Source organism: Myotis daubentonii, chromosome 12 (genome assembly GCF_963259705.1).
Source record: "Myotis daubentonii chromosome 12, mMyoDau2.1, whole genome shotgun sequence".
Taxonomy (NCBI): Eukaryota; Metazoa; Chordata; class Mammalia; order Chiroptera; family Vespertilionidae; genus Myotis; species Myotis daubentonii.
The window spans coordinates 26,693,678-26,720,059 of NC_081851.1; the positions used below are offsets into that span (position 1 = coordinate 26,693,678).

Consider the following 26,382-nt stretch of genomic DNA (forward strand, 5'->3'; position numbering starts at 1 on the left):
TTTCTATTTTTGGACATTTCAGTCTCCATTCTGGAAAGCTTAAGTTTGTTCCCTACATCACATGTGTGATAATCTATATCCCAGTTCTGGTCTTTAAGACTCCAAAGAAGTTTTTAATTCTGCTATGGTATTTTTAGCTTCCTTGAAATATTTCATTCTCACATCTCATGGCATCCTTGGTATATACAAGCCAGCCTGTTCTCAAAGTTTGGCTTTCTCTTTCCTATAGGCTGGGTCTCATACTTTATCCCAGATGCCAGAACATATTCTTTCTTTCCTGGTTTCTGCAGTAGATGAGTTGCAGAAGGTGAGCCTGCGTCTCCTAGATGGTGTTTTCTATCCCTTATCTTTAGGTATCGTTCTTTCCCGCCCCATTTATTCAGCTTCTGTTTTGTGTTTTTTTTAAAAACATATTTTATTGATTTTTTACAGAGGTAGGGAGAGGGATAGAGAGTTAGAAACGTGGATGAGAGAGAAACATCAATCAGCTGCCTCCTGCACACTTCCTACTGGGGATGTGCCTGCAACCAAGGTATATGCCCTTGACCGGAATCGAACCTGGGACCTTTCAGTTCACAGGCCAACGCTCTATCCACTGAGCCAAACCGGTCAGGGCTGTTATTTTTATTTTTATTTTTTCAGCCTCTAATCAGAAAAGAGACACTAGATTTCCATTTGCTCATAGACAATCTATGTAGATTGCCCTTGACTTATGCTCATTATTCTCTTTGGAGGCAAATTTCTTCACTGTATCTCCACTTGATATGTACAAGTCAAGGTTCAGTTTTTTAAAAAAACTAGGTTCAATTTTCTTTACTAGTAAGAACCTGTAGTTTGCTGGGCTAAGGAAGGAATCATTTGTATCTTTTGTATTAAAATTCTATTGATGACAAGAAGCAGAATTAGCTAAACTAAATCAGCTAAAGCAAAGAAAAGGAACCTGTTGGCTCACATAGTTGGGAAGAAAACACAAGTCATGAACAGATCCAGTGCGTTCTCTCCTGTGCATGCTTGGCTGTTTCTCTCATTCTTTCCTGTGACAGATGACCTTCTTTCACATGGTAGGGGAGTGGGGAGGGTGCCAGGGGTAAGGCCACAGGATACTTCAGATACACAGCATCCTAGCCAGGGATTCCGAGAGGAAAGAAAGAGCCCTCCCCGCATCCCAGCATCTATAGACACTATCTCTGGAAGGGACTCCCATCCACCTAGCATGGGCCACGTGCCTGTTCCTTGGACCAAGTCAGGTGGTGAGGTGATGGGGTGCTGGCTTTGGCCAGGCCTGAGTGACATGCTCACCTCTGTGAAGGTGGTGGGTAGTTAGAATTCTTACCAGAAGTTTATGGATGAGGAAGGGGTGGGAATAGGACATACATTATACCAGAAAAATGGAGGGAGGGAGGCAGGACAGAAAAACATACTGGGGGCCCACTACTTGCCTGTTTTCTCGTTCTCAGTCATCCTGAACCAGCAGAAAACACAAAAGTACTGTGCTCCCAGGCACACACTGCCAAGAGTGCTGCTCCTACCGGCAGTGCTGTATCTCTCAGCACTCCCCTATTCCATATCCACCCCCCACCCCTTCTCTCACCCTCCACACCCCACCCACTCCAGAGCAAATATCAGATATGAGTGCAAATGAGAGCACTAGGTCTGCCCACCTCTTTTTCCTGCTGGGAGCAGAATAAGGAGAAATAAGATAGACTATTCTAACTCCTCATCGACTAGCAAAGCGATTTTAAGGGTGGAGAACATGGCACCAGGTTTCAGAGCATTAACCTCTTGATGTTCTTTCTGGAGGTTCCACTGTTGTTTTGCATGGATTCCTCGGTATCTAGGCAGACCTCACCCTCTAACACTGTAGGGGCACAACTGAAGTTACAAAGAAGGATGAATAGGAAAAAAGGAAAAAGAAAAAGAGAGGGAGGCGATTCCTTTTAGCCTTGGGAGGGCAGCCTAATCTTCAACCTTGAAAGCATCACAGGGCCCTCAGGGACATAGCTCATTTCACGGCTTTGGTTTAGGCGCAGACACCTGAGCATGACAGATGATGGAAGTGGAAAGGTCATGGGGAGCCTTGAGTGCCCTGTGAGGAGCTTGGACTCCTCGTAGGTAATGGTGCGGCAGCAGGAGGTCTGACAGGAGTAAAATTGTCCAGTCTGTGCTTTGGACCTGTTGCTGGGCTCTGGTACTGTGCCCTCGATGAGCTGTACTTTTAAAGTTCGGTGTTTTAATTTCTCGGCCTTGGAGATTTGTCACTGTACTTTTATAATGTGATCATCTGTGGGTCCATATGAAACAAATACGCCCAGCTTATTCGGAGGGAGAAGGGTAAAAGAGAAAGGACTCTCCTGATGATCATTTAAGTCCCCACGTTATGGTAGGCCAGCAGGTAGATTGTGGGGTTGGCAGAAGGCTGGGAGGTGGAAGGGGGTGGCCAGCGACAGGAAAATGCATCATGATTTTAGGACTCTGTGAAGGATCCTGAAGGAACAGGCTAAAGTGGAATTAAAAGCTGAAGGTAAGGTGAAAGATGTATTTTATTTGTTTATTTAGGGATATTAGAATTGACAGAGCTGGTGAGGTGGTTACCGATGTTGCAAGTTGACATACACAATATGAACAGGCATTTTAAGTTGAAAGGCCACATACCTGGAAAACTAGGTTGGCATTTTCGTGCATTCCAAATATTTCTGGGTCATCTATCAAAGGTAGCTTTTCAATGTAGTCTTTAAACTCTTGTAGGGTGTCAGCCAAGGGTGCAAAATAGATGCCTGTTATTGAAGACACAGGAAGGAAATGCCTCAGATAGGCTGGCTTTTGCCCCGCTAAGTTCGGTAGTTCTCTGCCAGGTTCAGAGGCTGGCTGTCATCAGCGGCCTCCCATAGAAACAAGGACAGTATTCCCCAAGCCTCCACGTTATGTCTAGTTTCTTCACCTTTTCTTGAGGCCCCGAGTGCCTGATTAGAGCCCTAACCTTTCAGGGTGTCTCGCCCAGAACATTTCACGATTCTCGAATTCAGGGAGGCACTGCTGAAAGGTAAGCCTTGTTAAGGGCTCCAGATTTCTACAACGTTGAAAACGCATGTAGACAGAATACAACCCATTTTAGAAAAGAAACAATTCAAAGTGGTCAGTGCCCAAAATATGGCCTGTGCTGTTATAACCAAAGCAGTTTTGAAGGCGGTCAAGCCTGGGGACAGGGTGGGCACTGGGACTGGGCTGTGAGGACTGGACACAGAGAACGCCTGCGTGGAAAACGGAGAGATGCTGGCAACAACTTCTTAGGGAAGGTCTTTTCCACAGAACTGAAAAGTCACTCACCTGATTCGGAATATTTGTAACCGTTTTCTAATGTTTCAGGAGAAAAAAATCTTTTCAAGACTGTCCGAAGGCATCTTTGATCCCAGGTGTCTGTAACTCTACCACCATATGTAATTTCACCTGCAAAGCATTTGCATTTAAAAACATATTATAGTATTGTTTCTTTTTAATGGATAGACACATGCCATTTCTAATACATTGATTTACATCCGCATTTATTTGGTACTAAAAGTGGAAATAGCACAAGATTTTCCTTCCACTACCTCCCCAAAAGAGAGTAAGTCAATTTTTAAAAAGCAGGAGAAAATCTAGTTCATGTACTCTGCCCTTATTGTTTTGTGTTTTCCAAATAACAGAAACTAAAGCCACTGAGTTCTTCTTACATATTTCTTCCTTCTTCCTGTTTTTTTTTTTGTTGTTTTGTTTTGCTTCAAACTATTGATTTTTGGTCTCCCATCATCATTGACTGCAGTATTCTAAAACATACTTTCTGTGAAACATTGCTTTTGGGGGCGGGGGGGAGAAGGAGAAATGAGTAAAATGGAATAAAACATTTACAATAAGGCATCCAAACCCAACTTACCTTACAGATTATTGATATTAAGCTAGGGAAGAAAGAGATTCAAGGTCAGGAGCCAACCTGTCTCACAAAAATTATGCTATGGGGAATTAAACTTATTGGTATCCCGTCTCTCTTTCCACAGAGAAGCTCCGTGCAGCATGCTCCATTGCGATCGGCAAATTCCAAGCCTGCTCACATCACCATCCTGTTCAGCAATCTCGGCCCCACAGGAGTGGCTGGGGGCAGGGGTATAAATTAGCCTCCCAGGCCCACCCCCTCACCCTTCTTGGTCTACCCTGAGGATAGGCCCTCATCCATTCTTACTGTTGCTTTATTATCCGTTGTTCCAAGGTTTCACTGGCTTTTCACCGGGTACCTCTCTGCTGTCCCACACGCCCCTTACTCACCAATGAAAACCATCCACTCCCACCCCGTCCCCTTCCAGAGCTCTCCCTCCCCCCGCTTCCCAGTGCAAATCTCTTCTTCATGATTTGGACCTCCATGGTCCAAATCGGATCTAATTTTTGTCAGTAAGGTCCCTTGTGGCATAATTAATATCTGCTAGCAATTTTAATTCTTGAAATTTTTCCCTTTTTCAAAAGTACACCTGACCCAAAAGGTCAATCAGTGTCCAGAGTCTTTTGAATTTAAGAGCACTAACTCTGGAGGCTAGATTGTCTGGGTTAAATCTTGGAGTGCCTCAGTTTTCTCACATGACAAATCTTACCTAATAATAGACAAAAATGTAAATCAACCATCCCTCTGCTATGCTCACCAGCCAATCAGGAGAGTATGCAAATTAACCCAACAAAGATGGCAGTTAATTTGCATATGTAGGGGCAAAGGGGCGGAGCAAGGACTGAAGGCTCCATCCGGAGCCGGAGCGAAGGCCTGGGTCCCGGGTGCCAGAGGAAAACCGGTGCCGGCAGCCAGGGGAAGGGAAGGCCTATTGCACAAATCTCTTCGTGCAACAGGCCTCTAGTAGGAATATAATAGTCCTTGCCTTACAGGGTTGTTGTGAGGATTAAATCTGCTAATTAATGGGAAGTGCTTAGAATAACGCCCTGCATGTAGCGAGAGCAATGTAATTTTTTGCTATTATTATTGGAGGAAACATCTGTCCCACTTTTCTATGTGTCATTATTCTTATGATATTCTGATCCTGGTCTTCTCTTTGCAAAGGGAATACTAGAAGTCATGACCACCACGATTCAACACCATGGAGGGGGCCATCTTTGTATGGGCCAGGTGGGTGTGAACCAACTGTGTGTGGCACATGGCTTGGATGCCCTGGCCATGTGTACTGACCAGTAATATAGGTCAGTGCATCCCAGGGAATCTTTCCCTCTTGACAGTAAAGGTTGAGGTTCAGTAAAGCGCATTCTCTGTCGCTGTCGTTAAATTCATAGCAGATGTTCCAACCAAGAGGGCCAAACTTCTTTCTTTCCTAGAATGGAAAATGAAAACCGTCTGAAGTAAAAGTTGAGAACATTAATTTTGTGAAAAATATTGAGAACAAAAAGGTTTCTATTGAAGTCGGGCGTCCTCATTCTGTAAAATCAGTTAAAATCATGCAGTTTAACTTCGGCTGGGGTTTCAGCGTGGTTCCCGCCAAACAAGGAGGCACCTCTTCCTCCAGTACGGGCCCCTCCGACATTTCTAACAGAACATTTGATATTCCTGAAAAATGGGGCAGGCCTGTCAAAGAACATTTCTTCTTCACGATAAAATATTTCTCCATCCAAATAGGAAAAAGAATCCCACCGGGTGTCCTTTGGCATAAAAAACACTGACACTCACCTAGCTGGTGGAGAGAGCTCCCCCTACTGCTCTAAGGAGTGTGTCCACCACTCAGGCTCTTCAGTCAGGCCATGCTGTGCTGACTACATACTAACTTCTGTATAGAGACGTCTTATTTTATTTTATTTTTTTACTGGTACACAGAATCATAATCCTTGTTTCATGACTTTTCATAATGAAATCTTTCCTTCTGTTTGTGTTCTATCCATCCCATCTTAATTTCATAATTCTAAACTGATGATTATACCAGAGGATTGGTCCTATGTTCTCTTCGTTTCAAAATTTCTCTAAATCTTAAACCACTTCCTCATCTCAACTGCTTTCATTAGAACAAGGGCCTCACACCTAGAAACCCCAATCCTCTTGGATCTCCTGTAGAACCTTGTTTACTTATCCCATATCTTGCATCTACAATTTGCTTTTTTCTAGACTTGATTTTTTTCTCTATGGCCTACACACATTTGAAAAGCAGTCAGCCAGTTGAATCAAGACTCCATCTAGAGCTACATATTTGAAGAGTCAGAATTCAAGTACAAGCCACAGGATGGGTACCAGACCTGGACAGCAGTGAGGTTTGAACTGAAGGAAGGAGAAAGTAGTGCTGATCTGAAGATCATATTTCAGGGGACTTGGGACTCCAGTCACTGGGAGGAAGCTGTGAAGGTTGTTATAGCCACTCAAACAGGAACAGGTGAGAGTACAATTATTGCAAGAAAGATTAGGGCTTAATGACTGACATGATATATATGTGTCAAGAGGGAAGAACAAAAATAATCCTGAAATTTTGGTTGTAGGTGATTGACAGAAGGGAAGCACTGATATCAGAAGTAGAGTCTAGAGGGGAAGCAGATTTGGGGAGTGAGGCCTAGCTGAGGAGATCAGTGTTGTGCATTGGACCTGCTGCAATCGTCCAGGTGAAGGTGTTGAGAACAGAGCTGGGAGGCAAGGCTGTGAGATACCGAGACCAGGGAAGCACAGAGATCCATCAGCAACTGCATTAGAACTAACTGGGCTCAGACACAGAACAGGACCTCGGCATTTCACGATGCCACTTGTAAGCTTTCATTTAATTCTTACTGTTTATTTATTTATTTTAACAAAATACATGTTCTTGTTTCTATTAAGAAGCAGAATTGAGTGTACCTGAACAATTGCATGGAAGAAACAAATGCCAAATATTATTTGTCTCCATTTTTGTCCAAGTATATTTTCTTCAAAATATGAAGGTGTCATTTCAGTAAATGCTCGTCTGATATTCGCACGTAAGCCTTTTGGAGGCTCATTGGTTACCTGGATTTAGATGAAACATACATGTCAGAGAGAGTGACTTGACAGATCTGCATGATTTCTGAGGAGCACATGTGGACTGAAGCCACTGAGAAAATGTAGATAACTCATGCCCGTGGGGTGTCCTGGCATGCTCGTGCCTGCTCTATGTCTTGCTGTGGTCCCGTCCTGGGAGAACAGGGCCTGGTGGGTCCTCACACCTCCAGTGGGTAAACCACCTGCACAAGAACCTCAGACACTTCTCTTTGGTGTCCACTTTTCTAAACAAGGCCTTCGGCATCGGCTTTTCTGTTCATCCCAACACATGGCATCACCCCACACTTTGCCTTGATGACATGGGCAGGGAGGGAGGATGCCTGGGTGAACATCTGCAGATGCTGCTCTGGAAACTTTCAGCTCCGAAATCCAGCAGCCTATAGGTCTTCCTGTCTCTCCAACGCTGAAGCATCCCTTTCATGCTGGGAGGGATCTTATTCTCCTCACTGCATCCTTGACATGTTTTGATAGAGGCTAAGATGGGACAATTTGAATGACCAATAGGACTAGGGCACGCAAGGATGGGCGGTGGCCCGGGAAACTGAAGAGATACTGACTCCCACCTCCCCACTTGGGCTGTATAGACTCTGACACGGTCCTGCACGGGGCCTGAGCTCCCTGGACCCACTGGGTGAACACTCTGAGGCCAGTCACTTCACATCACTCCAACGACCTTTACCAAGGTAAAGGTGCATCCGTTACCTTGACAGAATTTTGAAGAACTGTGACAGGAAATGTATTACTAGGCATGGAACTTAAAAAAAGCCGGAAACTCTCCTTGATGGTAATATCTGTTTAAAACAAAGACAACAATGAAAAGGAAAACACTTAACTCTTAGTAACACTCTTCTATAAACAGTAATTATTATAGGGTAGCAAAAAATGCTGTAAGCTCTGTTTAAAGACTAGTTTATCTCTTATGAGGGTGTTGTAAAATGTTCTCAGGGAATCTTTACAGAAATCTTCATACAGGAGAGTCTGGCACATTTGAGTAAAGACATTAGAGACATGTTAATGTTCAATACTTCATGGAGATGTTCAGGGCCTTCCCTCTGAAATGGAGGAAATTTTCAATTGAAAAAGAGGCTGGTTACCGGCAGTGCATTTATGCTTATGAAGTGTTTTTTGTTTTTTTTTTCTTAACCATTTAACTTAAGGCAAACTGCACAAGAGTGGTCAGAAAGCCTATGGAGAAGAAAGGAGTTTCTCCCTTCCGCAGAGAAGTTGCAAAGGGAACCAAGGGATACGGAGAGATGTCAAAGGTAACATCAAGAGGTTAACTGAATACACTTTCTGAGGTGAGGACTGGGAATCTAAGAAAGAATGAGTTCCATTCTAGGTTAAGAAAGGCCAAAGCAACGTTGGAAAAATCACCATTCGCATCACAGGAAAACACAGGAACCACCCACAGATGACTCTCTTGGCGTTGCTTTTTGGACTGTGGTGTTCCTCCAGCGTGCCAGCCTTCCCTCCCTGGGTCTCTGCACTGTCTGTTCCTTCTGCCTGGAAGGTTTTTCCTTTGATTCCCTCACTTTCTTCAAGTCTTAATCAAGTGTCACCTTTTCTAAGAGGTCTTCCCGGGCCACACCATTTAAAATTGCTACCCACCTTCCGCCCCACCCGCATTCCATCTTGACCTTTCTCATCCTCCTTACTCTCCCTTTAATTTTGTCCAAAGCACTGACCACATTCTGTTTTACTGTATAAATTACTTATCAGATGGTTTATTTACCGTCTGTCTCCCCTCACTAGAATATAAGCTTGATGAGGGCAGATATCTGTAGTTGTTTTGTTCACCACTATACCTTAAGCTAGTGGTTCTCAACCTTCTGGCCCTTTAAATACACTTCCTCATGTTGTGACCCAACCATAAAATTATTTTCATTGCTACTTCATAACTGTAATGTTGCTACTGTTATGAATCGTAATGTAAATATCTGATATGCAGGATGGTCTTAGGCGACCCCTGTGAAAGGGTCATTCGACCATCAAAGGGGTCGCGACCCACAGGTTGAGAACCGCTGCCTTAAGCATTCAGAACAGTGCATGGCCCATAGTAGTTTCTCAAATTTTACTGAATGAATGACTGCAGATCAAAGTTGAATTTATTTTTCTTAGTTTGAGCTAACTTAATGAGCTACTTTAAATAGCCAAAATTAAAAGGCAGCTCTAGCACAATTCTAGAGCAACACTGAAATCACTTGCAGGTAGAAACTATTAGGCATAGAAGCCAAACATTAACCAATGTCTTAGGGCTAATGAGTTCGCTAACCAAAGAATCTGAAGAATAAAAAAGGCCAGTTTTAGAGAAGTGTGTGCTCTGCCCCCGCCACCCTCCACGCCCCCCGCAATAGCCCCCTTATAATTGCTAATGCATCAAGAATCTTAACTTTCACAGACATAGAAGTTTTATTTAGAGCTGGAATGAAACCTTAGATGTCATCTTAGTATGGGAGTTCTACCAATGATATGATGCGATCATTTGATAGCTGGGGAAACTGAGGCCCAAAGCAGAGATGTAATAAGCACAGTCAAGAAGTGGTGGGGCAGAACTCTACCACTTGGATCTTAAAATTTCAAGTCCAGAGCTTTCCTTCTTCCCTTCCCTCCCCTGCTCCCCTCCCTTCCCCTTCCCTTCCCTCCCCTCCCTTCCCCCCTTCTCTCCCCCGCCTCCTTCCCTTCCACTTTTACTTTTCAGCTTACTACCTGAATGTATTTTATTTTATACTGGTTCAAGTTAAACATCGGAACTCAGGTGGTTAAGTTAATAAATGACTGCAACAAGGGCCAGAAGAGGATTTTTCTATTCACTGAAGCGTTAGTGAGATGCAATCACTTAGACCCCTCTAAGAACTTCTAGCTTCCAAAGCCTCCCAGCCTCCCTGAAGAACTGGCACATGCTCTTGTAGGGACCTTCCGAAAGCTGATCCCATATTCTGAAGGTTCATGTTGAACTTCTGCAGCAAGTTACCTGTAGATGTCTTCCCTAGCATTGCTTCCGAATTATAATCCTAACCATCGGGATCCCTAAACCATAATGAAGACATTCTTGTGCTTTTTCTTTAATCATTTAAATGGAATTAAGCCACAGGAAGCAGGCCACCTCTTATCTGCACTATAAAAGAGTGGGGGATTCTGGATGGTAGGTGCAAATCACTCCTTAGCCTCGCTAGAAGCAGCCTGCAGAAGGCAGGGCCCGGAACCCGGGAAGCGAGGGGCCTTAGGGGAAGGCTGCAATGCCCTCCCCTGGCCTGGTAACCCCTGCAGGCTGGCCACTGCAAAGGAGCAGCTCTTCACCTTAATCGGCAGCATCAAGTAAAGTTACTTGTAAGACCAGCTGCACAGCTCTCACCTTCCCAGAAAGCTTTCTGCAGTCAAGACAAAAAGGAAGACCCCAGAGGAGGGCTCTGGATACTCTGGGTTGGTGGTTCTCTCCCAGGACCTCCTGGCGGAGCGTGGCTCACGGTGTTTATTACCTGTGATAGATACAGTTCCTAGGGTTTCCATTATTTCCACACTAGCATTTTAAAACGAGTAGATTCTAACTCCACTTCTTATTTCTCTGCAGCCCATTATACTTTCTTGAGTGGGAAAGAAAGTGGTGATATGGCAGTTAGTATACAAAGCAGTAAAAAGCTACTCTTAAGGGAACTGGTGGTCATCTCAACTCTGTTCCTTAACTTCTCTCCTTCTATAGGGAAAGATTTATTTTCCTTCGTTGTCCTAAAGTCATTTTTCTTTTTTTGTTTTATTACGCTTACATGTAATCTACTTTGAATTCGAATGGCTTCCCATAGAGAGCAATGTGAGACAGAAGTGATCCAGTGGGCGCCCTAGCTGAGTAGATAGAGTGTCTGCCTGCAGGCTGAAAGGTCCTGGGTTCGATTGTGACCAAGGGCACATGCCTGGGTGTGGGCTCGATCCCCAGTAGGGGGCGTGCAGGAGACAGCCGATCAATGATTCTTATCATTGATATTTCTATCTCTTTCTCTCTCCCCCTTCCTCTCTGAAATCAATAAAATATAAAAAAAGAAAAAGAAATGACCCAGTGGGTGATCCACCTCAACTTGGTGTCTAAAGATCTTTTTCGAATCTGGGTGGTATAACTTAACTAAAGCTCTGTAGGTCTCAAATTTCTTCTCTCCACTATGGGAAACACAATCCCTACAATAAAGAATTATTATAAGGAATCAGTTCAACAAGAAAGGCTACATAAAATGGTATTATTAGGCAAATGATATGTGTTCGACATACTTGGGTCTGTGAAGGTTTTAATGAGCTCTTCCATTGCCAACATCCAAGAAACAGCAAGATGGCAGTTTTGCAAAAATACCCAGTTTCCTGTTTTCATAGCATCTTTGATCATTTTTTCAGCAATGGGTCCTTGTCCTTGCCCCAGTGAAATGGATTGCACCCTGAGTTGAACAACAACAACAACAAAATGCTGTTTTTTAAGCAACGAAATCATTAAGACATTTAAATATAGTAGACTTTTGCCTAGAATAAGCACACATTTAACATCCTCATTCTGATAGGTGTACAAATGTTTTTTTTTTTTATTTTCTTGGTTTTTTTTTTAAAAAAATTTTTACTATAACATATGGGAAAGTGCAAAGAACAAATACACAGCTCTATGAATTATTGCAAATGAACATCTGTGGCTGAGAAGAGAACTTTGCCAACACCCTGGGCACATCTCTTCTGTGCCCCTTTCCAACCAATCATTTTCCCTTCCTTCTTCCCAAAGGTATTCGCTACCCAGACTTCCAAGCTTATAGGTCAGTTTTTAAAAACTTTAAAAAACTGAAGTCTAATATACATATATATATCTCTTAGTATATAAATATATCTTAGTATATCCTATCTAATAAAATAGAAACATGGTAATTAGCGTACGACCGCTACCCTTCCCATTGGCTAATCAGGGTGATATGCTAATTAACTGCCAGCCAAGATGGCGGCCGGCAGCCAGGCAGCTGACGCAAACAGGGAGGCTTGCTTGCTTCAGTGATGGAGGAAGCCAAGCTTCCCCGCCTGCCTTGCCGGCCTCTCAGCTGCACTCTAAGCAACATTGTAACAAATACAGAAGCTAAACAAAACTCTGGGCTTCAGCCAGCAGGACCGCAACATTGTTTCAAATACAGAAGGTAAACAAAGGCCAGAAACCTGCTTTCAGCAGCGGAGGTCTCATAGCTGGTCCAGAGCCTCAGAGCTAAAGCTGGCCCAGAATAAAAAAAAAGGAAAAAAGGAGCGGTTGGGAGCTTCAGTCACCTGCCAGCCTGAAAACGGCCCTCAGCCCCTCACCCAGGCTGGCCAGGCACCCCAGTGGGGACCCCCACCCTAAAGGGGGTGTGACCAGCTGCAAACAGCCATCATCCCCTCACCTAGGCTGGCCAGGCACCCAAGCGGGACCCCCACCCTGATCCAGGACACCCTTCAGGGCAAACCAGCCAGCCCCCACCCATGCACCAGGCTTCTATCCTATATAGTAAAAGGGTAATATGCCTCCCAGCACCAGGATTAGCGTGACAGGGGGCAGCGCCCAAACCCCCTGATCGCCCTGCGGCTCTATGTGTGACAGGGGCCAGGGACACAACCTCCCTATCCACCCTGCTCTGTTCATGACAGGGGGGAGCTCCTCAGCCCCCTGATCAACCCCGCTCTGTGCGTGACAGGGGAGCTCCCCAACCCCCGATCACCCTGCGGCTCTGTGTGTGACAGGGGGCGGCGCCCCAACCCCCCCCCCCATCAGCCCTGCCCTGAGTATGACAGTGGCGGCGCCCCAACCCCCTGATCCGCCCTGCTCTGTGTGTGACAGGGGGCGGTGCCCCAACTCCCCTATTGGCCCTGCTCTGTGCATGACGGGGGGCGCGGGGGGGGAGCTCCTCAACCCCCTGATTGGCCCTGCTCTGTGTGTGACAGGGTACGGAGCCCCAACCCCCCTGATGGGCCCTGCTCTGTGAGTGACAGGGGGCAGCGCCCCAACCCCCTGATCTGCCCTGCTCTGTGCGTGACAGGGGTGGCGCCGCAACCTCCCTATCGACCCTGCCTTGAGTGTGACAGGGGGCGGTGCCCCAATCCCCCAATCGGCCCTACCCTGAGCGTGACTGAGGGTGGCATCGCAACCTCCCGATCTGCCCTGCTCTGTGCATGACAGGGGGCGGCGCCCCAACTCCCCAATCAGCCCTGCTCTGAGCCCGACCAGGGGCTGCACCTAGGGATTGGGCCTGCCCTCTGCCACCCGGGAGCAGGCCTAAGCCAGCAGGTCGTTATCTCCCGAGGGGTCCCAGACTGCGAGAGGGCACAGGCCGGGCTGAGAGACCCCCTCTCCCCCCGAGTGCACAAATTTTTGTGCACCGGGCCTCTAGTATATATATATCTTAGTATATAAATAGTACAAATCATTAATGCATGGCTTAATGAATTCCCCCAAGGTGAATATACACATGTATCACCACTTAGGACAAAATAAAGGACATTTACCATCACCGTCTCAATCAGTATCTGCTTCATTCTCAAAGGCTATTTTGAATTCTAACACCATCAGTCAATTTTGCCTGTTTTTGAATTTTATATAAGTGAAATCATATTTTTTTATATTTGGCCCATTTCAATCAACAATATTTTTGGATTAATTTATATTATTGTGTGTCATTATGTTCATTCATTTTTATTGTTATATAATATTCCACTTTTTATCCATTTTGCTCTTGAAGGACATTTGGATCATTTATGGCTTTTGACTATTACATACAATGCTTCAATAAACATTCTCGTACATGTCTTTTGGTATACATATGCACTCCATTTTGTTGTGTACATTCCTAGGAGTGGAACTGCTGTTTGACAGAATATGTATAATGTTTAACTTTTTTTATAGTATCAAACTATTTTCCAAAGTGATGCCACCATTCCACACTTCTCCCAGCAGCAGGTGAGAGTACTTGCTTCTCCATGTCCTTGCTGACACCTGATGAATGTATAGTGGTATCTCACTGAGGTTTAAATTGTTTCCCCTTTTCATAGGTTCATTTATTGGCCATTTGGCCATTCCATTTTATGTCTCCCCTTGCTATCCTCTTTTTTTTTTTCTATTGTGAATTACCTTTTTCTTTTTAAGAGTTCTTTATATTGGATATAAACACTTTGTTCTCTTTTTACTGTCTCCACAGTTTTGCCTTTTTCCAGACTGACATGTAGTTGGAATCATAAAGTATGTAGCCTTTTCAGATATGCACTTAAGTTTCTTCCGTGTCTTCTCATGGCTTGATAGTACCTTTCTGTTTAGTGCTGAGTGATATTTCATTATTTGGTTGTACCACAGCTTATTTACCTATTCACCTACTGAAAGACATCTTGGTTGCTTGTAAGTTTTGGTAATTATGAATAAAGCTGCAGTGAACGTCCAAGTGCAGGTTTTTGCATACACATAGTTTTTATCTCCTTGGGTAAATACAAGAAGTGTGATTGCTAGATAGAATGGTAAGAGTATGTTTCATTTTGTAAGAAAACACAAAACTGTCTTCCAATGTGGCTGTACCATCTTTCATTCCCACCATTAATCTGTATCCGCCTCTTACTTTCTCTTCTGCCTTCTTCCTTGTTTAGTTTCACTCATCAAATCAATCTATCATTTGTAAATAATTCCAGTTCTCTACTAATTTTTTCAATCCTTCATTTCTTTGAATATGTTAAATGTTATTTAAAAATCTGTCGCATGTATCCATTATCAGCGCACCGTGTATTCTGCTCCTATTGCATATTGTTTATTTTAAAAATATATTTTATTGATTTTTACCGAGAGGAAGGGAGAGGGATAGAGAGTTAGAAACATCGATGAGAGAGAAACATCGACCAGTTGCCTCCTGCACACCCCCTACTGGGGATATGCCTGCAACCAAGGTACATGCCCTTGACCGGAATCGAACTTGGGACCTTTCAGTCCACAGGCCGATGCTCTATCCACTGAGCCAAACCGGTTAGGGCTATTTTTCTTAGTTTTTAAACATTTTTTTCTGGCCTTTCCATGTACCTGGTTTTATTTTATTGTGTGCCTAAGATTTTGTGTTTCTGCAGACAACATTTACATTTTTTCCTGGTAGACAGCTAGAGATACTAGTAAACAGTGATCACCTTCACCTCTTCAAATAGTCTATTTCTTACTTGGCCTTAACCTCTTCAAATAGTCTATTTCTTACTTGGTCTTAGTCCTTTTAATGCACAAGTTTAAACTTCCCCTTGCCCCTGTTACTGAGCAGAGTAGAGGCTCATGCGAAAGATGAGAAGAATACAACCTAAGGAGCTATGGATTTTTTTTCTTTGCACATTTGAGCATGGGGAGTAAACTATAATCCTCTTACAGTTACATTAAAAATGTCTTAAATAACAAGTAAGTTTTAGTCACTATTCCACTATATTATCAGACTTCAACATTTTAAATCATCTCCCTTTCTCAAATGAAATTTACATATACTTTTATGATTTTGACCCCATTTTAACAACACTGTTAGCTAAATATTAATGTTTCTTAGTTTATTTAGTAAGGGTTACCTGGATGTAGGAATTCATGCTCCATAGAAGGAACAAAAAGGGAAACTTTTATCAAGGAGATATTCATATGAGTTGCTGAATCTGCACAAGGAGACCTTACCGTTCCGAGTATCCTCTGTCCCGGGCAAACCTCTGGAATGCGCCCATGGGATCGGAGCCTGTGCTTAAGATGAATATGAGGGGAGTGTTGTGGGACATATCTTGATACAGAGTCGGCAGGTCCATAGGCGGTGTCTCTATAAAGCGTTTCCCAAGATTTTCTATGACAAAATCTGTAAGAGCAAAAACCACCTGAAAGGTGAAAAGGCGAAAAGAAAAACACATTTAAAAAAGTGTTGGTTGAGTATCTTTCATAATTTTACTCTATTTCCCCTCAGCTTCTCAGAGGCCGGTGCCCTGTCCTTTGAGCTCATTCTCTCTTGACTGGGTATATTTCTTCCTGTGGATCAACTTGGTGAACTTGTACACCACCCAACTGCTGACAGCCGTGCTCCTCCTGACTGCACTGAGCAGGATAAAGTATTACACGAGAGGAATGTCCCCTTCACTCCGTCTATCTGTACACCTGCGGTTTCCCCATCCTCGCCTCCTTTTGTTCCATCCCTCTTGCATTCTCAGGGACTTTACTTTCAGTCCTTCCACTGACTCCTGCATGATTGACCTCTCCCGCTCTCCATGATCTCCCTATCACCAACCAATTAGGCTCCATTGTCTCTTATTCTTAAAAGCCAAACGAGAGAGCCTTCCCTTCATTGCAGTGCCCTGCCAGCTACTATTTCATTTCTTTGCTTCCCGTTCACAAGCCAGTTTCTCAGAGGAATTGACTCCGTATGCTGTCCACCATCTTCATTTCTTATCTACTCATCATCCTCTTCTGACCTCTCTCAGGAACCAGCCCCAGCCCTGATGATCAGATCCCTGGCCGGGCCACTTTCTACACCAGCGTGTTCCCTTCACCGACCTCCCCCGAGCCAACTTAACCTTTTCTGCTCTTGCAGACCATGGCTCTCCAGAGCCCAAATGGAGTCTTTGTTTGAGATAGAAAAAGGTGTCCTTTTACGAGATATTTGTGCCCCCAAACTGCCATGATAAATACACAAACCTAACCTGCCATGCCTGCAATGTGAACGGCTGGCTGCCTTAAAGGTGGGGCAGGCCACATCTTTCACAGCTGTAGGCAGTAGCAGGATTTAATGTTAGCTCTCCATGAGGTGTTGACAACACCCTGTCCAAACAAGTCTTACCATGTTTTTATTGGGGGTGGGGGTGGGGGAGACATGTTGTTTGGATTTGAATGGCACCCCAATCTGGCCACTCTGGGAAAAGATAGTCACATGCTTGCCCACCTAAGTGTGGCTATATTGTGGTGCTTACTGTAAAGGTGGCGTGGCCCAGAAGGGACAGCTTTGAGACAGGGCCGAGGGGCCTGGAAGTTTGTTCCATTGTGTGACTAACTATAATTCCAGAGTACATTTCTTTATTATTTTTATTTAAAATATTTTCAAAGATATGAGCTATTTATTTGCTTTTTACTTTGACAAAAAAAAGATGCTCATGAAGTTTACAATAAATGACCACAAGACAAAGCACCAGTAATTTATTTCTTGAGGGCTATCTATCTATCTATCTATCTAAGCCTAAGTGACCATTATGACTGGACAACTGGATGACCGGCCGGTAGTTATTACACATACTGACCACCAGGGACCAGACACTCAAGATAGGAGCTGCCCCCTGGTGGTCAGTGTGCTTTGACAGCCAACCTCTGCAGTCCCTCCCCCTGGCCAAACTCCCTCCCCTTGACTGGCCGGCCCAGATCAGCCCCGATTGCCCACCAGGCCGAGGGACCCCACCCGTGCATGAATTTGTGCACCGGGCCTCTAGTGTAAATATAAAAGTGGTAACACGCTCATGAAATGCTCCTGAATTTAAAAAGTTGGAGAAATATTTTTCTGGAAAATAGGTCACTTTATTACTCTTATATAGAGATCTAGGATTCTGATAGCTTTATTAATGAAAAATCAAACACTATGGGTTACATGTGCAATTTCTCATGTCTCTGAACTGATTTTCTTTATGAAACATTTTAAACATGTGGAAATAAGTTTGTATAAAACACACCCTTGGTTAGGCTCTAATCTACATAATGTATATCCAGAAATACATATATATCCAAGAACACGGTTAAGTACATGGAATACAGAAAGGAGATGAATCAGGTAAAGCAATAGAGCCAAGGATTCCTGTGGAATTTGCTTGGTTTTTCTGTCTTTTGATTTGCTTTAGTGCTAATTGTCTCTCCATTGGTATGTAAGGTTTATGATTCTCAGGTGGAGGACGAGGCAATACAATAGAAGTGCATGTGTACACATGCCAGCCCGCAAATGTGTGTCTCACGACCATGGCTAACAAATAAATCTTATCAGTTCATGGATCATAACTAGTTGGTGAGCTTTAGTAGAAATAGTTATAACACAGTTCTTTAGTTAAAAAAAACACAACTTACCTTTTCTTCTTTACAAGATTTAACAAGAATTAGCTTATGGAAAGAGCTTAACTTTGAAAGCCATGATTCATAGATTTCCAAGTCCACTTTCTGTTTCAGGAGTTGTTCCTCTTCTTCCTCTACTGTGGGATAGTTTTTCAAATCCTGTGAGTTAATGAAAGTCTCAAAAGATCCTGGAAACATAATTTACAAATATGCCTTATTTAGAGTTGTTTTGACTTTTAAATTAAATAAATATATTTGGTAATTTAGAAATCTCTACATTTACTATCAATTCTTTCTATGAATATAAATATACTGATATCCCCCTATCCAGACTAATTAAAGAGCAAAGAAATTAAAACTGGATCAGAAAATATTCAACAGAAACCCACTTAAAAGCAAAGCGAAACAAATAAGAGAGAGGTTACAATAAAAGGATGCATAGAAATACGTTAATCACATGTGAACAAAAAGAAAACTGAAGTGATAAGAGTAACATTGGACAAGTTAGAATTCAAGGCAAATGTAATTAAATGGGACAAAAGAGGTTATAGTAAAAGTCAAACCTCATAATAAAAGCACAATAAAACGAACCTGTATGTTCCAGATAATAGTATAAGAATATATCCCTCACTGCTGGAGGTAGAGTTTGAAAAAGTAGAAAAAGAATTGAGGTAGGAAATAATACACCATTATTAGTCTGTGACAGATGAAGCAAATTAAAAATTCTGGCCTACATAATATAAACAATATATGACTAAATTGACAATCTACACAACTTTATGCCCTGATCAGCATTAATACATTGCTCCCCCTCACCCTTGGAATAGTTATAAGAAATGGACTTGCATTTCACATACTATAACCCTTGCAATGGTTATAGCATGCAGTAAGAATTAGCGTTGAAATTCCTGTTGATACAAGGTGCACAGTATGCTGGGAGCTCTCGGCAAGCCAACACAGCAGTGACAAAACAGGTTCCTACAGTCAAACATTAGGCAGAATGGTTGGCTTACATTCCTGGCTATAAAGCCACTTTCTCCAGCTGGTCTCCTGGGGCTTTTCTCTGAGGGCCTAATAACTGCAGTCAGAGTTATTGACAGAAATTTAGTGACACGTTAAGACCATGGCCTTGAAGAAGGGTGCACCTCAAGACTTCTAGTTTCTATACGGAATAAAGACAATTCCGTGGCATGAGACCACAAGGTTCACTCAGCACACCGCAGTGCTCTTTGTTTGAAGGTGGCTGCTTTATTCTAAAAACCAAGTAATGGAAACATTTATTCCAAAGGGAATTCTTTTTTCTTGAGGTTATTGTACAATCAACCAAGGCTTTGGCTAATAAGACAAGATAGCATATTTTAAATGATAACTCAACTAATAGGACATGAAACACTTAGAGACCATCAAAGACAAAATATTAAGGCAATTAGGAAGCTTTTGAAAGTAAGAATGACATTGGAATGATTAAACTTGACCTACAAAGATCTAAAGTTCACATTTAGAGCACAAGCCATACTATTACACATGTATAAACCTTCACAATCCTGTAGGATTTCCAGAATAAATCTTGAAATTTTACAAATGAGAGCAGGAAAATAGCTTTAAATTGTTGAAATTTTCATCCCAATTGACAGGGTAACACAATGCCTTTTATTCAAAAATGATAAGTTGTTCTCAGAATTACTTTGCCTTTCAACCTCTTCTCTCTTTCTTTGCCTCTGTGTTTCTGAGGCTTCATCTATTCCTTTCTGCTTTGGGTTTGTTTGCAAATGTTCATCTCTAGGCTTCTCCTATGAGTGTTTTTTCTTTTTATGTTCTACCTCTAATGCTAGCTATCTTGTAAAACTGGTCCACAATATAGAAACATAATTTCTATTTGATGTAGTTATTGAAGAACATTTTATTTTTTCTAGTCTTTATTCAGAAATCAGATAAGCATATTAAGATCCCAGAAATTCTGGTCCATGTAGACTTTAAATCACCACAATTACTGGGTACACAAAGAACAGGAACAAGACAGTGTCTGCTTTCACCACTTTTATTCAACATAGACTGGAAGTCCTAATCAGTGATCAGATAAGAAGAAAACATAAAAGACATCCAAATTGGAAAGGAGGAAGTAAAACTATCACTATTTGCAGATGACATGATATTGTACATAGAAAACCCTAAAGACTCCACCAAAAAGCTACTAGATTTAATAAATGAAGTTGGCAATGTAGCAGGATACAAAATTAACACTCAGAAATTTATGGCGTTTTTATACACTAGTAATGAACTCTCAGAAAGAGAAACTAAAAAAAAAAAAAAAATCCTACTAACTAGTGAAACAAAAGAAGTAAGATACTTAGAAATAAACTTAACTAAGGAGGTAAAAGACCTGTACTTGGAAAACTATAAGATGTTGAAAAAAGAGACAGAGGAAGATATAAACAAGTAGAAGAATATACCATGTCCATGGATTGGTAGAATCAATATCATTAAAAATGTCCATATTGCCCAAAGCAATCTACAGATTCAATGCAATCCTTATTAAAATACCAACAGCATATTTCACAGACCTAGAACAAACACTCCAAAAATTTATATGGAACCAAAAATAGACTCTGAATAGTTGCAGCAATCTTGAGAAAGAAGAACAAAGTTGGAGGAATCACAATACCAGATATCAAGTTATAGTACAAAGCCACTGTGCTCAGAATAGCCTGGTACCGGCACAAGAACAGGCATATAGATCAATGGATAAGAACAGAGAATCCAGAAATTGACCTAAGACTTTATGTTCAATTAATATTTGACAATGGAGATAAGAGCATGCAATGGAGTAAAGACAGTCTCTTCAATAAATGGTGTTGGGATAATTGGACAGGTACATGCAAAACTGAAACTATACCACCAACTTATACCACACACAAGAATAAACTCAAAATGGATAAAAGACTCAAATGTAAGTCATGAAACCATAAAAATCCTAGAAGAAAATGTAGGCAACAAAATATCAGATATCTCACAGAGCAGAATTTTCACTGATGTATCGCTTAGGACAAGAGAAACAAAAGAAAAAAATGAACAAATAGGACTACATAAAAATAAAAAGCTTTTGTAGAGCTAAAGAAAACAGCATCAAAATGAAAAGGGAGTCCACTGTATGGGAGAACATATTTGCCAATGATACATCTGATAAGGAATTAATTTCCAAAACACATAAAGTACTCATACAACTCAACAAAAGGAAGATAATCCAATTAAAATATGGGCAGAAGACCTGAATAGACACTTCTCTAAAGAGGAATACAAAGAGCCAAGACCCATATGAAAAAATGCTCAATATCACTAATCATCAGAGAGATGAAAATTAAAATGATAATGAGGTATCACCTTGCACCTGCCAGAATGGCTATCATCAATAAATCAGTAAACAACAAATGCTGGTGAACCCTTGTATTCTGTTGGTGGGAATGCAGACTGGCACAACCACTATGAAAAACAGTATGCAGTTTCCTCAAAAAATTAAAAATGGAATTGCCATTTGTCCCAGTGATCCCACTTCTAGGAATATATCCTGACAAGCCAGAAACACCAATCAGAAAGACTATATGCACCCCTATGTAAATAGCAGCATTATTAACAATAGCTAAGATCTGGAAACAGCCCAAATGCTCATCGGTAGATTCATGTATTAAAAAATTGGAACATTTACACAATGGACTATAATACAGCTGTAAAAGAAAGGATCTTTTACTCTTTGAAAATGGAGGGACTTGGAGAGTATTATGTTAAGCAAAATAAGCCAGTCAGAGAAAGACAAGTATCACATGATCTCTCTTACATGTGGAATCTAATGAACAAAATAAACTGATGAACAAAAAAGATCCAGAGACCTGGAAGCAGGCAATAGACTGAAGTATTTCAGAGGGAAGGGGGGTGGGTGCGATGAGTTCAACCAATGAACTTATGCATATATTCACAGCGCATGGACAGACAATTGTGCAGGGAAGGCCTGGGGATTAGAAGAGAGCAGCATGAAGGGGTAAATGAGGGAGAAAGAGGGACATCTGTAACACTCTAAACAATAAAGATAAATTTTTAAAAAATCAACAGAATCCCACTAAAGATACACCAAAAACATGAGAATGACACAAGAGTTGAAAATGAATAGTGTAGAGTATAATATGCCAACCAAGAGAAACCTGCTGTAGTAATGTTAACATTAAAAAATATATTTTAAGGCAAATATAACTATTTAGAATAAAGAGAAATACTCTTTAATAAAAAAGAAACAATTTACTACGAAGATGATAATCCTAAATCTATTTGTATTAACCACCATAATTTCACAAAATATGGGAAAAATTCCAGAATTACAAAGAGAAATTGTCAGTCATAATGGTATACCTTAATTTACCTGTCTTAGAAACTGACAGATCAAATATAAAAACCATCACTAAAGTAAACACAATAAATTTTGATAGACCTTGAGGATATTATGCTATGTGAAATGTCAGCCAGAGATAGACAAATACCGTATGATCTCACTTATATATAGAATCTAAAAAAACCCCCAAACCAACAACCTCCCAGCTGCCAAGCTAATAGATACGAGAACAGATTGGTAGTAGCCAGAGGAGGGGGTGGATGAGTGGTCAAAGTGGGTGAAGGGAGCCAAAAGGTACAAACTTCCAGTTATAAAATAAGTAAGTTCTGCAGGCCTAAGGTACAGCATGGTAACTATAGTTAATGATACTATATTGTATATTTGCAAGTTGCTAAGAGAGTAAATCTCAAAAGTTCTCATCACACACAAAAAATTCTGTAATTATGCTTGGTAGTGGATGTTAACTAAACTTATGGAGTCTTGCATCCAAGAAATGTCACATATGGAATATTTTACATAAACCGAAGTCTAAATAAATTACAAAGAATCAATTTTATGCAGACTAGGAATGTAATTTTTATAATAGAATTAAATTATTAATAAAAAGATAGTCCCAAAATATACTAAATGCTTTAGAATTAAAGAGTGTAATTTTAAAATTAAAAGGGGGTACATATTAAAAGTTGTGGAGGAAAATTAATATAGAATGTTATAATCAGAGCAGTCATTACCTCTGGGGAAAGGGTAAGGGTCTTGTGAAGGAGTATGAGGGGATTTTGGGAGGCTGGGACTGTTCCAGTTCTTGGTTTTTGTGTACTGGTCCATTAAGTGTAGTCAGTTTTTGAGAAACAAATTGTAAAATTTTGATTTGGAACACTTTTCCATATGCACGTTATCTACACTAATAAAAGAGAAAATTTGTAATTGGCGTACGACCATACCCTTTTCATTGGCTAATCAGGGCTATATGCAAATTAACTGCCAACTAAGATTGGCAGTTAACTGCCAACAAGATGGCGGTTAATTTGCATATGTAGGCACAATGCAGGGAGGCGAAAGGGAAAGCAGGAAGAAGCCCCCTGCCACTGACAGTGATCGGAAACCCAGGGGGGAGCTTAGAACTGGGGGGCAGGGCAAAGGCGGCCCCAGGGCCGCCTTTGCCCTGCCCCCCAGCCATGATCGGAGAATCAGGAGCCTTTGCCGCCCTGGCCAGTGATAGCAGGAAGTAGGGGTGAAGCCAGCAATGGGAGCTGGGCACTGTCGAAGCTGGCAGTCCCGGGAGCTAGGGGTCCCTTGCCTGGGCCTAAAGCAGAGCCCACGATCGTGGGGCCACTGCAGCTGTGGGTCCCCGCTGCCCGGGCCAGACGCCTAGGCCAGAGGCGTTAGGCCTGGGCATGGGCGGAGCCTGCAACCGCGGGGAGCTGGGGATCCCCTGCCCAGGCTTAACACCTCTGCCGGAGGCCTCAGGTCTGGTCAAGGGGCCGATCCGGTGATTGGTGATCAGAGGGTGATGAGGGTCAACTCCTCTGGCCGAGGCATCAGGCCTGGGTGGGGGGCGGAGCCAGGGATTGGGGGGATATGATGGTCCCCTCGCCCAGGCCTGAAGCCTGGGTCAGAGGCGTCAGGCTTGGCGGGGGGTGGAGCAAGCGATCAGAGGGAGCTGGGGATCCCCTGCCCAGGCCTAACACCTCTGCCTGAGGCCTCAGGTCTGGTCAAGGGGCCGATCTGGTGATTGGTGATCAGAGGGTGATGAGGGTCAACTCCTCTGGCCGAGGCATCAGGCCTGGGTGGGGGGTGGAGCCAGGGATTGGGGGGATATGATGGTCCCCTTGCCCAGGCCTGAAGCCTGGGTCAGAGGCGTCAGGCTTGGGCGGGGGGTGGAGCAAGCGATCAGAGGGAGATGGGGGTACCCTGTCCAGGCATGATTCCTGGGCCAGAGGCCTCAGGCCTGGGCGGGAGCCAGAGCCAGTGATCGGGGGGAGATAGGGGTCCCCTGTCCAAGCCTGACACCTCTGGCCGAGGCATCAGGCCTGGGCCAGGGGCAGAGCGAGCAATCAGAGGGGTCTGGGGGTCCCCTGCCCAGGCCTGAGGCCTTGTCCAGAGGCATCAGGCCTGGGCTGGGGGCAGAACCAGTGATGGGGGGAAATGAGGGTCCCCTGCCCAGGCCTGACACCTCTGTCAGAGGCGTCAGGCCTGGGCAAGGGGCCGATCCTGCGATTGGAGGGTGATGGGGGTCAACGCCTGAGGGCTCCCAGTATGTGAGAGGGGGCAGGCTGGGCTGAGGGACACTCCCCCCCCCCCCACACACCCAGTGCACGAATTTCGTGCACCGGGCCCCTAGTATTTCAATAAGAAGAGATGCAGCTAAAGCAACACTTAGAGGCAAATGTATATACCCTTAAAATGGAAATAATAGTAAATATGAAATATTGAAAATTCATGGGCTAAGCCTTCAACTCAAGAAATTGGGGAAACAAGTAATTAATAATTTCTTAACAATGAAGAAATTTCCTAGAGGAAAAATACTGATATTGCAGAAAAGGTTAAAAGAGATGATAAAGTTAGGATTGGTGAGTCTGTTTACAAACCCTAATAGCAGATCCTTTTTCCATATTACATACCTAATTGTATGCAAACAGGATGTGACAACATAAATTGCGTAAGTCCTTTAAAAACTGGAAATGATTCTTCTAAGTCATAGCATGAGTACCACACCTGAGTAAGCAGCCAGGGAATTTCAGGCTTAGGTGGGCGTTCCTGTTATAAGACAGAAAGAAAATGAGTAATGATTCACAAAGACAGCCACAAAATATGCTTTCACCTTGTCTAAGTGAAAAATCAAGCTCTAATAGCATGTTAAAAATAACCATTTACCTAAGAGAAGTAATAAGCTACGGTGAAATAGAAATGGTGTGGGATCTATTCTACCTGTAGACCTTTGCACAGAAGTGCAGCTGATGAAAGCCTGCAGGTTGACATTGCCGAAAGCAGCTGATCTGGTGAAGAATTAGCATTAAATCTGTTAACGCTACTTCCAGCCTGTTCTCCAACACACACTAGTCTCTCCCGACCCCCAAGTATTCTTATGGTTAATGATCTTTTTTTCCCCTGAAGATCTAGTCTCCAAATCAGATTTCCAGATGTTCTCACCTCTAGGAAATGGGAAAAAGTGAGTAGAAGACCAGTATCAATAGCAAGACAAGGGGCAATCTTATTCTAGCTTAGTTGAGTGTATGTCTAAGCACTTCATATATTCCTAGAAATTTCTGGGAAAAGTATTATGCCATCTGGTGGTAGTCCATGAAGCACTTTCATGTGAGTAAACAGTTTTAAAAGAGACAGAAACAGCTGTGATTATAGACTGACACTAGTTCTTCGAAAATTTCATGAATATTTGCCTGACATTCTATACGACACTTTAAAAGAGCTTTATTGAGACACAATTCACACACCATTGCCCTTCCCCCATCTAGAGCATACAATCTAATGTATTTAAGTAAATTCACAGATATGTGCAACCATCACCACAGTTAATTTTAGAGCATTTTGCCTCTTCAACACCCCCATGTACCCTTTAGCGATTACCCTCCTATCTGCCCACGCCTCCCAGCCCCCAACAACTACTACACTGCTCTCTGTCTCTGTAGATTTGTCTATTCTGGATACTTCATATAAGTCAAATTTTATAATATCTGGCATTTTTGTGACTGACTTCTTTCACTGAGCTTAATGTTTTCAAGGTTTATTCATGCTTCAATTAAATAACATTCCATTGTCTGAGTTTCATTTATCCACTCATCGGCTGATGGACATTTGGGTCGTTTCTACGTTGTGGCTATTATGAATAATGCTGCTATGAACGTTCATGCCCAAATTTTTCTATGGACATCTGTTTTCTCTTTGGTATATACCTAGAAGTGGCATTGCTGCATCTTATGGTACTTGGATGTTTAATTA

At 42.6% G+C, this 26,382-nt stretch overlaps 1 protein-coding gene across 1 annotated transcript in view; it reads right to left on the bottom strand.

Moving 5' to 3' along the window:
• DNAH6 (dynein axonemal heavy chain 6) overlaps positions 1-26,382 on the bottom strand; it is a 235,511-nt gene that overhangs the window by 18,388 nt on the left and 190,741 nt on the right. Inside the window, exons 61-69 of the mRNA XM_059659291.1 lie at positions 25,047-25,182; positions 18,066-18,238; positions 15,660-15,850; positions 11,264-11,424; positions 7,712-7,800; positions 6,830-6,976; positions 5,195-5,333; positions 3,325-3,444; positions 2,653-2,774 (exon numbers count right to left, since the gene is read on the bottom strand). Of these exons, the coding sequence (XP_059515274.1) occupies positions 2,653-2,774; positions 3,325-3,444; positions 5,195-5,333; positions 6,830-6,976; positions 7,712-7,800; positions 11,264-11,424; positions 15,660-15,850; positions 18,066-18,238; positions 25,047-25,182 (1,278 nt within the window). The remainder of the gene's footprint in view (positions 1-2,652; positions 2,775-3,324; positions 3,445-5,194; positions 5,334-6,829; positions 6,977-7,711; positions 7,801-11,263; positions 11,425-15,659; positions 15,851-18,065; positions 18,239-25,046; positions 25,183-26,382) is intronic.